Here is a 12,406-nt window from a genome sequence, read left to right on the forward strand (position 1 = left end):
TCTTGCATGCATTAGTAATTTACATCAGGTAATGAATGACGTTTTTCTTCATGTTTGACCTCCGCTCAGGGTCACATGACCGCCGGCCACCAATCCTGGTTTCTGGCTGCTTTGGATGGTTGCCATAGAAACCATATTCCCAGCGGCCACTGGTCTAATCTGTGGACTCTACAATCACAGCCAACAGTGGTGAAGATACTGAGAGCGGGCGAGCGAGAGAGAGAGTGTGTGTGTGTGTGTGTGTGTATGAGTGAGAGAAAGAGAATGTGAGAGAGGTTGACTAGGCAACAGTAAGACAAGATACGCCTCGATGCACCAAAGATAAATAACAGCTTCAGATATAGAGAGAAAGTCAGAAAGCCTCAGTGCTGCTGTTAATCTTCATGTCAATCACGTAATCGCTCGAAGAAGCAGCTTTCCTTTCTTGGGTTAAAGATTCTGTATGTAACATTTTTACTCTACTAAAGCATAAAAATACCATAATATGTTTGCAGATATTTAGGAAATACGCTGAGTTCACATACTTGCTTCTCTGATAAACATTTCTACAGCCAGTTCTTTTATTTAGTATTTTACACGTTCCGTGTTGTCAGTCGGTTTTTGCTTTGGTCTGTGACTCCGCCCACTGCCAGTTCAGCCAATAGTGCTTCTTCACCCCGGGATGCCAGTTGCCAGGAAACACCGTGTATTGTAGCCTTGGAAACCAGCAAACAAACTGTGTCAGAGATTGCAGTTTCCACACAACCTAAAAAGCCTCGGTATCCATCTAAAAATCTCTATGAACGAGAGCATATTAAAACGCGGATAAATCACCTCATCAACTTACAGTCTGAGTCTCCTCGGCTTTCGCTGTCCATCGCGCTCTTTCCTGTTGCGTGAACGTCGAGTCTGAGGAGGCGGGGAAACAATGATCTCTGATATTTAGAACCTGGACTGCAGTACTGATGTCCACCACTAGTTTAACATTTGAAAAATTGGATGTTTTGAACGTTCACAGAACATTCAGAAATAAAGTTTGCGTAACGTAATGGCAACTTTATCAAAACATATATTTCTGTGAGCTGGTCAGTGACACTGAACACACTGAACCAGATGTTGATAAAACACATTCTGTGACGTGTGTGTCTGACCGATCTTTCTCATGGTAAAATCACTGTAACTCACGGCCTCTTGCTGCTTTATTAGACAATAGTTCTTGTGTGTTATATAATATTTGTTCATTTAAATCTCCCATGTCGTGTCTGATTGTAGGAACACCGGATCAGACCGCTGAGGATTATGAAAACCAGGACATGAAGCTCAAACACATCTAGAAAAAAGAGAAGCGAGTGCGGTGAGTATCTGTAGACTGTGTGTGTGTGTGTGTGTGTGTGTGTGTGTGTGTGTGTGTGTGTGTGTGTGTGTGTGTGTGTGTGTGTGCTGGATAATGACATCCCTTCATTCCCTCTATTTCTGTACGTGTCGTCTCCTCCAGCGTGTGATTTGCATGTGTCACGGGATCGACTGAACTTTGATGAGGCCTGACAGAAAACGCAGACGCGTTTCCTGGAGCGAAGGAAATAAACTCATTTTAGAAAGTGTTCGTTTCGCACTTTACCTTTGATGGGCGACTGCACAGATGCCATCTAAATAAAGTAATCATTACGAAAAATAAATAATCGTTTTTGTGAGTAATAAGCTCTCATCCTGTATCGAATAATCACGTTTTTACATTGGACTGCGCTACTTTGTTTTTCGATGTATGAGCGTTGCGTCTTTTTTCTGTTTTTCAATGCAAAACCGCTTTCTGTGTGAACCAGCCCTAAGAAGCAGAAATGGCCAAATCAGTATTTCCATCATGTCTAGACCTTATGCAAATACAGATATACTTTAATTCCAGGTAAGATAATCACCTCATGTGAAACTTAATAAAAAACAAGATACCGCACATATTAGACAGGAGATCTGAGCAGAAGGGAGAAAAACAGCTAGCATGTCTAGCCCAGAAATACACATACGTTTGTCAGAGTAGAACTAAACTAAATGTCTGGTCTGAATAGAATACATGCATATGACTAAAACTATGAGTGAATGATATTAAAAGATGCAATAGACAAAAAGCATAAATGGATAATGTTTGAAAGGATTAATTATAAAAATAACCATAAAAGAATAATCGTAATAATCATGGGAATTGGAAGAGTTCTGTTAACTCTGCTAAACCATAATGCTAAAACTGAAACTAAATATATAAAAGCTAAATAAAAATGTGTTAAAAAAAAAAAGCTAAACGAAAACAAACCATTAATGAAACTAACTAAAACTAAACTGAAATTTATAGGAAATTTGAAAATGATATTAAAATAAATACTAATGTAAAAATGTAAACCTATAATAAGCTTGAGTTGCACATTAGCATTAGTGCAGCGCCTCTGAGATCAGTGTTTTAGAGTATGTAGTTTAGAAGTAGTTCTACAATACAAGCGTCTGTGAGTATATGCTGGATCTGTTCATGTGTTTCCCAGAGGAATCAACAGATCCTGACGGAGCGCTAGAGATTACGCTAGCACTGGAGCACGCTAGCACTGGAGCACGCTTTAGAAATGTTGGCCCATATTGATAGGATAACATCTTGCAGTTGATGGAGGTTTGTGGGATGCCCATCCAGGGCACGAAGCTCCCGTTCCACCACATCCCAAAGATGCTCTATTGGGTTGAGATCTGGTGACTGTGGGGGCCATTTTAGTACAGTGAACTCATTGTCATGTTCAAGAAACCAATTTGAAATGATTCGAGCTTTGTGACATGGTGCATTATCCTGCTGGAAGTAGCCATCAGAGGATGGGTACATGGTGGCCATACAGGGATGGACATGGTTAGAAACAATGCTCAGGTAGCATTTAAACGATGCCCAATTGGCACTAAGGGGCCTTCTTTTTCCTATTTGTAGTGGAGATGAGAGGTACCCGGTGGGGTCTTCTGCTGTTGTAGCCCATCCGCCTCAAGGTTGTGCGTGTTGTGGCTTCACAAATGCTTTGCTGCATACCTCGGTTGTAACGAGTGGTTATTTCAGTCAAAGTTGCTCTTCTATCAGCTTGAATCAGTCGGCCCATTCTCCTCTGACCTCTAGCATCAGCAAGGCATTTTCGCCCACAGGACTGCCGCATACTGGATGTGTTTCCCTTTTCACACCATTCTTTGTAAACCCTAGAAATGGTTGTGCGTGAAAATCCCAGTAACTGAGCAGATTGTGAAATACTCAGACCGGCCCGTCTGGCACCAACAACCATGCCACGCTCAAAATTGCTTAAATCACCTTTCTTTCCCATTCTGACATTCAGTTTGGAGTTCAGGAGATTGTCTTGACCAGGACTACACCCCTAAATGCATTGAAGCAACAGCTAAGCAATAATGGTTGATTAGATAATTGCATTAATGAGAAATTGAACAGGTGTTCTTAATAATCCTTTAGGTGAGTGTATATATATATATATATATAGAACCACAGGGAATGTGTTTGAGTGTCTGACGCCACACACACTTCTCAATCCTCAGTCCTGGTTCTCATGTTTGGGTTCTCCTTCTATTATTGTTCACGTGAATGAAAAGTGCATAATGTATCCTGATGGATATGGGATATCTTGACGATCCGCACATTCAGCGCTGGAGGAGAATAATGGACTGAGTAAACACTAGGGGTGTAACAATACATCGATATGGATCGATGCATCGATCAAATGTCTAACGATACGATGCATCGATGCCACACATAAAATATCGATATACGGAACCTTTATTTTGACACTCTCCACATCCTCACATAACTTTTCTCTGCTGAAATAGACGGCTGACAAGATTGACCCAACAAAAGCCAGAATTTTTCACTGTCAGTGCATCGCGAGTTTATGTTTTACAGCAGAAACGACACGCACCCTTCTTGTTTGTGAAAACAACCCGAAAAGTCTGTTTTAGCGAATCAGTGCGCAGTATTCAGGTCAGGTGACAAGGCTGATAGTCACTTTGAAAAGACGCGCTAGCTGAGAGAAGTTTCGACAAAGCTGATTAAAAATGTATCCAGGATGGATTTCAACGAACTTGATGAACCCGTAATATCTTCTTTGGGGCGTAAAAAGGAAAATAAAAGCTTAAACTTTTTCACGGAATCTTCCTAAAACAGCACGTTAGTGGTGAGGGAAAAGCTCTCTGTATTGCGTGTACGTTAATCACAACAACAAATGTTTGACGCGCCTATGTCAGCTGAGGAGATTAACGTTACAAAGATTAAAAGTGTTTTAGTTATCTGCTTTTGCCACACTATCTATCTATCTCTATATATATATATAAATACTTTCAATGAACTTTAATTTTATAAGTTACCTGTATTTTTTTTTGTTATTATTACATCAGAACAACCCAGCTGCAGTTTGATTGATATTCAAATGCCCAAAAAAAAAAACTAAAAAAACATGATATATGAAAGTAAACAAGAACGGAGTTATCTGTTTTTACAAATTAACTCTTCTGTTATAGAGTTAAATTGCAAAAACAGATAATTCCGTTCTTGTTCATTTTCATATATCATGTTTTTTTTTTCACTTGTAACTTGTAACAAACAACTTGCAAATGTCCCAATTGGAGAGAGGGTGTGCAATTTTCAAACAGTTTAATTAAACTTTCATGTTATATATTTTTGGATGCATTTGTGAGTTAGTAAACGTAACTGGTTGTGTACACCTGGCACATAATATCTAAATATCGATAAATTGATTGAGACAGCCCTGAATCGAATCGAATCGTAATTGTATCGCAGAATTTTTTGAGGTATCGGGAAATATCATATCGCTGAATCAGATAATCGATGTCGTATCATATCGTGATGAACTGTCCGATTTACACCCCTAGTAAACACTGATGCTTTGCAGTCCCTCGCTCTCGGGGGAATGCGTCCGATCCAGAGGCGATGCGATAAGATTCCAGCGACAGATCTTTATTCTGTCCACACTAGATGCGTCAAAATCAGTCAAACCCCACAGCCAATCAGAGCAGCGTGTGGGCGGAGTCTCGCGGCACCCGAGAGTAATCCTGACGGCACTCTCAAGAAAATAAATACATAATTCACAAATATTACACCATTTAGACATTATTAAAACTACATAGGCTACTGAATTACTAAAACAATCTTTGTCAAAGAATACACTTGTTTGTTCACAGTTTGAACGTTCTTGTTTCCATTTGTTTAATATCAAGATCTGAGGTGAATTATCCAGGAGCACTGATGATATTCAAAGTCACATTACACGCTTTTGACATTAAATAAAGCACATAAACAGTACCTGAGATTATCATTGCCACACTTTGTGTTTGTTGTTCCAGCGTGCGTCGCTGAAAAATAGAAACCGTTTCTAAAATATAATCGTCGCATGTCATGGCTGGTTAGCACGAACTCTGATTAACGTGGAAAGACACTTTTAACACGCGCGCGTGTCTGTGTGTGTGTGTGTGTAGTTAGCACACGGTGGGATGTGAAGGCCAGAGAGTAAACACACAATGCCTGGGAAGCTTTTCAATAATTAATGGGTTCTCTTGTAAAAAATCCATATCTATATAAGTGTAGTGATGATGAGAGGCTTGAGATGAGTGTGTTGTTGTACACAAGCACTTTACTCACGACTGTTTGAGTGTGTGTTTATTCTAATCAGAGTCCAGACCATAAAAGCATTTACTCTATATTAAACATCCGCTGTAATGAGCCGCATCTGCGCCGGATCGAAACCGCATCAGAAAGCGGCTTGGCTCGCAGCAGTGATGAACGGTTGCCTTCAACATTGCAGTTTATTGTGCAACCATACTGTATTTTTGTTGTATATGTTTTTTTTTACACCATATTAATACAAGATTCTGCGTTATTTCTACACCTCAAAAAATAATGTTCTTCCTCAGTGTTTCTGTCTTGTTTTCCAGCACAAATATCTAAAAATTCTTAAATCAAGAGTCATTTTCTTGAGAAGCATTTATGAATATTGTCATAAGTAACATTTATTAATATTGTTCTAAGTAACATTTATTAATATTGTCGTAAGTAACATTTATTAATATTGTCGTAAGTAACATTTGTTTATATTTTTAAAAGTAACATTTATTAATATTGTTCTAAGTAACATTTATTAATATTGTCGTAAGTAACATTTATTAATATTATCATAATAACATGTATTAATATTGGCATAAGTAACATTTATTAATATTGTCGTAAGTAACATTTATTAATATTGTTCTAAGTAACATTTATTAATATTGTCGTAAGTAACATTTATTAATATTGTCGTAAGTAACATTTGTTTATATTTTTAAAAGTAACATTTATTAATATTTTTCTAAGTAACATTTATTAATATTGTCGTAAGTAACATTTTTTTATATTTTTAAAAGTAACATTTATTAATATTGGCATAAGTAACATTTATTAATATTGGCATAAGTAACATTTATTAATATTATCATAATAACATGTATTAATATTGGCATAAGTAACATTTATTAATATTATCATAAGTAAAATGTATTAATATTGGCATAAGTAACATTTATTAATATTATCATAAGTAAAATGTATTAATATTGGCATAAGTAACATTTATGAATATTGATGTAAATAGAATTTACTAATATTGTCGTAAGAAAAATGAGTTAACTTGTTGTAACATTTATTGATATCATCATAAGTAACATTTATGAATATTGTCATGAATAGCATTTATTGATATTGCCACAAGCAACATTTATAAATAATGTTGTAAATAGATATTGTCGTCTTCATCTTCTGTCAGATATTTTGAGCTTTATAACCCCTTCTTGAACGGCTTCAGTGCTGTTTGTATCTCGACAGATGCTGATTACACTGTGTGTGTGTGTGTGTGTGTGTGTGTGTGTGTGTGTGTGTGTGTGTGTGTGTGTGTGTGTGTGTGTGTGTGTGTGTGTGTGTGTGTGCTCCACAGAAGCGTCGAGGGTCATGGCTGTGCGGGTCGACAGAGCTCCTCTCCTCTCGATGCTCATCTTCATCTTCTTCTTCTTCTGCCAGAACTCCTGCGACGCCTTGAGTAGGTCTAACACACTGGTGTTGGTATGGTAACAATGCAATGTCCTTTTGTGATGGGATGTCGTCATGGAAACTAAGCAGAGGCTGATGCTGTTTTACTGCAATGAATTATTAAAGCAGAAAGATTCATGTCTGGTGGACGCTGGAATGAAATTGAGTCGAACTCTTTTGAATAGCTTTGCATTCTCACCGCAAAATACTGAAGAATCAGCTTTATTCGTCCAGCGCTTCACGCAGGACAGAACGCTTCACAGTAATAAACAGGAGAATATCAGAATCAGTGATGAATCTTCATCAGATATGAGACACAATCAGATTCTGCTGTAAAGCAGCTCTACAGAAGATCATAGAATTATTATTCACATCAGTTCAGTGTTGATTCAGTTCCGTGTTGATTCAGTTCAGTGTTGATTCAGTTCAGTGTTGATTCAGTTCAGTTCAGTGTTGATTCAGTTCAGTTCAGTGTTGATTCAGTTCAGTTCAGTGTTGATTCAGTTCAGTGTTGATTCAGTTCAGTGTTGATTTAGTTCAGTTCAGTGTTGATTCAGTTCAGTGTTGATTCAGTTCAGTGTTGATTCAGTTCAGTGTTGATTCAGTTCAGTGTTGATTCAGTTCAGTTCAGTGTTGATTCAGTTCAGTGTTGATTCAGTTCAGTGTTGATTTAGTTCAGTTCAGTGTTGATTCACATCAGTTCAGTGTTGATTCAGTTCAGTTCAGTGTTGATTCAGTTCAGTGTTGATTTAGTTCAGTGTTGATTCAGTTCAGTTCAGTGTTGATTCAGTTCAGTGTTGATTCAGTTCAGTGTTGATTCAGTTCAGTGTTGATTCAGTTCAGTGTTGATTCAGTTCAGTGTTGATTCAGTTCAGTGTTGATTCAGTTCAGTTCAGTGTTGATTCAGTTCAGTGTTGATTCAGTTCAGTGTTGATTCAGTTCAGTGTTGATTCAGTTCAGTTCAGTTCAGTGTTGATTCAGTTCAGTGTTGATTTAGTTCAGTTCAGTGTTGATTCACATCAGTTCAGTGTTGATTCAGTTCAGTGTTCACTCAGTTCGGTTCAGTGTTCATTCAGAAAAAGATAAACTATACGAGTGCGGATTAGAACCCGTAACCTCTGACACGCTTGGCAGAAGATCTCCCACTAGACCATTTAAGAACTCAAAAAATTTTTGAAAAAATTTGGATCGATGCATTTATTTACGGGTTGAGAGCGGCTGCACACCAGGCCGCCGGATGGTGTTGCTCAGAACTCGCAATGTATAACTGTTATCAGACCGTACTCGCGGCCTCGAAACACTACCGGCCCACCGGGAAAATCCCGACTCTCCTGACTGCCACTCGACTGATGGAGGCGTTTCAGGAGTTCAGAAACACTACTCTGATATAGAGATGAACTGGAGCTTTCTCATGATCAAACAGCAACACTACACACTGAACACAGCTGCAGAAGAGGAACAGCTCTAGTGGAGCTCTTTCTATAGGTGAATATCTGCTCTTTAATATAAAATAACACGTTAAACAAGTGGAAAAGAAATAAGAGAGCAGAGTAAATTAAGTGGGATCAGCTTTCAGGCTTTTAATTCTGATGCTTCCTCACACACACACACACACACACACACACACACACACACACACACACACCTGCAGGTGTGTGTGGGTTTCATGTTGAACGTCACAGGATCAGCCTCGGCTCGCTGTAACTCACCGCTATGGCAACAGGACACCACAGAAATGTACTCAGAGCACCGTATCCACTACAGCTGTGTGTGTGTGTGTATGTGTATGTGTGTGTGTGTGTGTGTGTGTGTGTGTGTGTGTGTGTGTGTGTGTGTGTGTGTGTGAGAGAGAGAGAGAGAGAGTGTGAGTGTGTTAAGTCAAGTCACCTTTATTTATATAGCACTTTATACAATACAAATCTCTTCAAAGCAGCTTTACAGAGATAACAGGAAAACAATGCATTTCGTGTGTTGTTCAGCTGAAGTTGTAAAGATCATCAATTATTAAATTTGGTCATTTCATCTATAAAGCAGTTATGCAAAAAAAAAAAAAAAAAGAAGATGTTATCTCCAGCTCAGCTCAGTTCTCATACAGCAGCGTCAGTCACATCAATAATATTGTTGAGTATTAAGTGTCCCCAACTAAGCAAGCCAGAGGCTAACCCAAACTCCATCAGTGACAGAATGGAGGAACAAACCTCACGAGAAGCCAGACTCAGTCGCTCAGTCCTCCTCTGGCCAACCAACGAACACTGTGTGATTATAATTCAGGCAGAGTTCAGATCAGCATTGGTAGCATTCAAATATTCATCCAGTTCCTTTTGCTTGAAGATTCATTCATCCTTGAGTGTCTCCTGAGAGTCTGTGCCGACACAGGACTATAATGGGTTAAGAGCTCGCTCAAGTACTGGGGAGCTAAACCATTTAGTGCTTTGTAAGTAATCAGCAATATTTTAAAATCTATACGATGTTTAATAGGGAGCCAATGCAGTGTTGACAGAACCGGGCTAATATGGTCGTACTTCCTGGTTCTGGTAAGAACTCTAGCGGCTGCGTTTTGAACTAGCTGTAGTTTGTTTATTAAGCGTGCAGGGCAACCACCCAGTAGAGCATTACAATAATCTAGCCTTGATGTCATGAACGCATGAACTAGTTGTTCCGCATTTGTCATTGAGAGCATATGACGTAATTTAGATATATTTTTAAGATGGAAGTTTTAAGACAGAAAAAATTAGTTACTGTTTAGTTTTACAGATGCTAGAAATGTGGCTTTCAGATGAAAGATATCAAAGAGCACACACACACACACGTGTGTGTGTGTGTGTGTGTGTGTGTGTGTGTGTGTGTGTGTGTGTGTGTGTGTGTGTGTGTGTTTGTGTGTGAGAGTGTCCTCGCTGTACCACGGCGTTGGAATATTTTCTTTAATCTTCATATGGGCGGCAGTGGCTCAGTGGTTCATGTAGGTTGTCTACAAACCGAAAGGTTGGTCATTCGATCCCCGGTTCCACCTGACCAAGTGTCGAGGTGTCCATGAGCAAGACACATAACCCCAGCTGCTCTCGACGAGCTGGATGGCGCCTTGCATGGCTGACACCGCCGTCGCTGTATGAATGCGTGAATGAATGTGAGGCAAGATGTAAAGCGCTTTGTTGGCCAATGGGTCTGTTAAAGCGCTATATAAATGCAGTCCATTTACCATTTAAGCGCAACGAAGCAACTGTGTCTAAAGTGCTGGAAAAGCGAGAGTTAAAAGTTTCTGTCGCAATATCGAGTTCTGCTAAACTATCTGGGATGCTGAGATGATGACACTGATTATTATTAATAAAGCGATATTTAGTGGAAGAAGTGATAGGTCTAACATAACACGGAGTTTACACGAGACTAGAAGTTTACATGAGACTAGATAATGATCTGAGATGTTGTCGCTCTGCTGCAGAAATTCAACAGCATCAACATCTATTCCATGTGATAATATTAGATCTAGAGTATGATTACGACAATGAGTAGGTCCTGACACGTGTTGTCTAACTCCAATAGAGTTAAGAATGTCTTTAAAAGCCAATCCCATTGCATCTTTTCCATTATCTACATGTATATTAAAATCACCAACAATTAGGACTTTATTTGCAGGCAGTACTAACTCTGATAGAAAGTCAGCAAATTCTTTGATAAAGTCTGTATGGTGCCCTGGTGGCCTGTATACAGTAGCCAGCACAAACGTCTAAAACGTGATTTATCATTTACACTAGATAGGGTTACATTAAGCACCAACACTTCAAAAGAATTATATTTAAAAGAAGACTTCTCAGTAATTCTGAAGATGTTACTATAAATTACAGCAACACCTGCCCCTTTGCCTTTCAGGCGAGGTTCATGTTTATAACAGTAATCATGAGGGGTGGACTCATTTAAAATAATGTAATCGTCTAGTTTTAGCCAGGTTTCTGTCAAACACAGCGTATCTAGGTTATAATCTGTAATCATATCATTAACAATAAGTGCTTTTGAAGTAAGGGATCGAATATTTAACAACCCGAGCTTTATCATTTGTTAATCTGTATTATATCTGTATTTTATTTGTTGAACATCAATTACATTTTTACCCTTAAATGGGTTTGGGAGTTTTTTGTATGTCCTAATTCAGGGAACAGACACAGTCTCTATATGATGATATCTAGGTGAAAGAGTTTCTATGTGATGGGATTTATCTTATTTCAGGACGTGTGTGTGTGTGTGTGTGTGTGGGTGTGTGTGTTGTATAAGCTGATCCTCTCGCTTCCAGAGTCGAGTGTTTAGTGGCCTTTTATGAATCAGTCTGAGAGTTAGGCGGGTGTTTATTGCATCATTCACAGACTCTTTATGCTCTTACTGATATCAGGACGAGTAAAAGTGCCATGCTTCTCTATTTCACTGTCATTAGATCAATATGGATCTTTCAATAGCCAGACAACTCAGAGCAGACTGATATTATAATGTCATTATATGTCCAGTCAGCTTTATTACTCCAGCGCTTTGTACAGGGGAGATCGTTTCACAGCAATAAACAGGAAAATATCAGAATCAATGATGAAACTTGATCAAATATGAGACAAATTCAAATTCAGCTGTAAACAGCTCTACAGAAGATCATAGAGTTATTATTCACATCAACTGATCGGATCTATTGTTCTTACAGCGTTTATTACTAAATATTTAGTGTCTTTTCTATACAAAATATTTGAAAAAAAATTGTTCACTGGTTAGCTGTGCTGTAACTCTCCCAGAATGCTTTGCTCTGAAAAAAGTCATTTAAATGCAAAAATGTATTTGATGTAATGCTGAAGAGTATGTATAAGAATTATCTCAGTCTAATTCAAAAGGGCTTTTTGAAATGAAGTGTAAAGTTTATTCGGCTGTTAGTGGAACTCAAAGATGAAGAGTGTAAAAGCTAACGGTGATTAATGGATGAGGGCGTCTCTCAGTAACGTCTTGTGTTTGTGTGTTTGTGTGTTGGGTGTTCCAGCGGCTCCTCAGTTCGTTAAGGTCCCGATGGATCAGATCGGCGTGTCCGGTGGAGTCGTGTCTTTCGTGTGTCAGGCCACAGGAGACCCCAAGCCTCAGGTGTTCTGGAACAAGAAGGGCAAGAAAGTGAATTCGCAGAGAATAGAGGTGAGGAGCCAGACCTGTCAATCACTGACTGGAGGACTTCAGTTCTACACTGGCACCAAACGCATTACACTCGTCTATAGATTCTATTTCAAATAAAGGCTTCTCTTTTAAACTTTCTATTCAGAAATCTGAAGCAACACAACGGTGTCCTACACTGATAATAACCAGAAATGGTTCTTGAGCAGCAAATCA

General features: G+C 38.7%; 1 protein-coding gene across 1 annotated transcript in view; it reads left to right on the forward strand.

Annotated features, from left to right (window-relative positions):
• LOC143748480 (receptor-type tyrosine-protein phosphatase S-like) overlaps positions 1-12,406 on the forward strand; it is a 153,498-nt gene that overhangs the window by 49,402 nt on the left and 91,690 nt on the right. The window contains exons 5-7 of the mRNA XM_077240525.1: positions 1,252-1,333; positions 6,975-7,076; positions 12,069-12,214. Of these exons, the coding sequence (XP_077096640.1) occupies positions 6,989-7,076; positions 12,069-12,214 (234 nt within the window). The 5' untranslated portion in view covers positions 1,252-1,333; positions 6,975-6,988. The remainder of the gene's footprint in view (positions 1-1,251; positions 1,334-6,974; positions 7,077-12,068; positions 12,215-12,406) is intronic.

This window comes from Siphateles boraxobius, unplaced genomic scaffold (assembly GCF_051911475.1).
Source record: "Siphateles boraxobius isolate OS27281-9 unplaced genomic scaffold, OSU_SipBor_1 238, whole genome shotgun sequence".
Classification (NCBI taxonomy): Eukaryota; Metazoa; Chordata; class Actinopteri; order Cypriniformes; family Leuciscidae; genus Siphateles; species Siphateles boraxobius.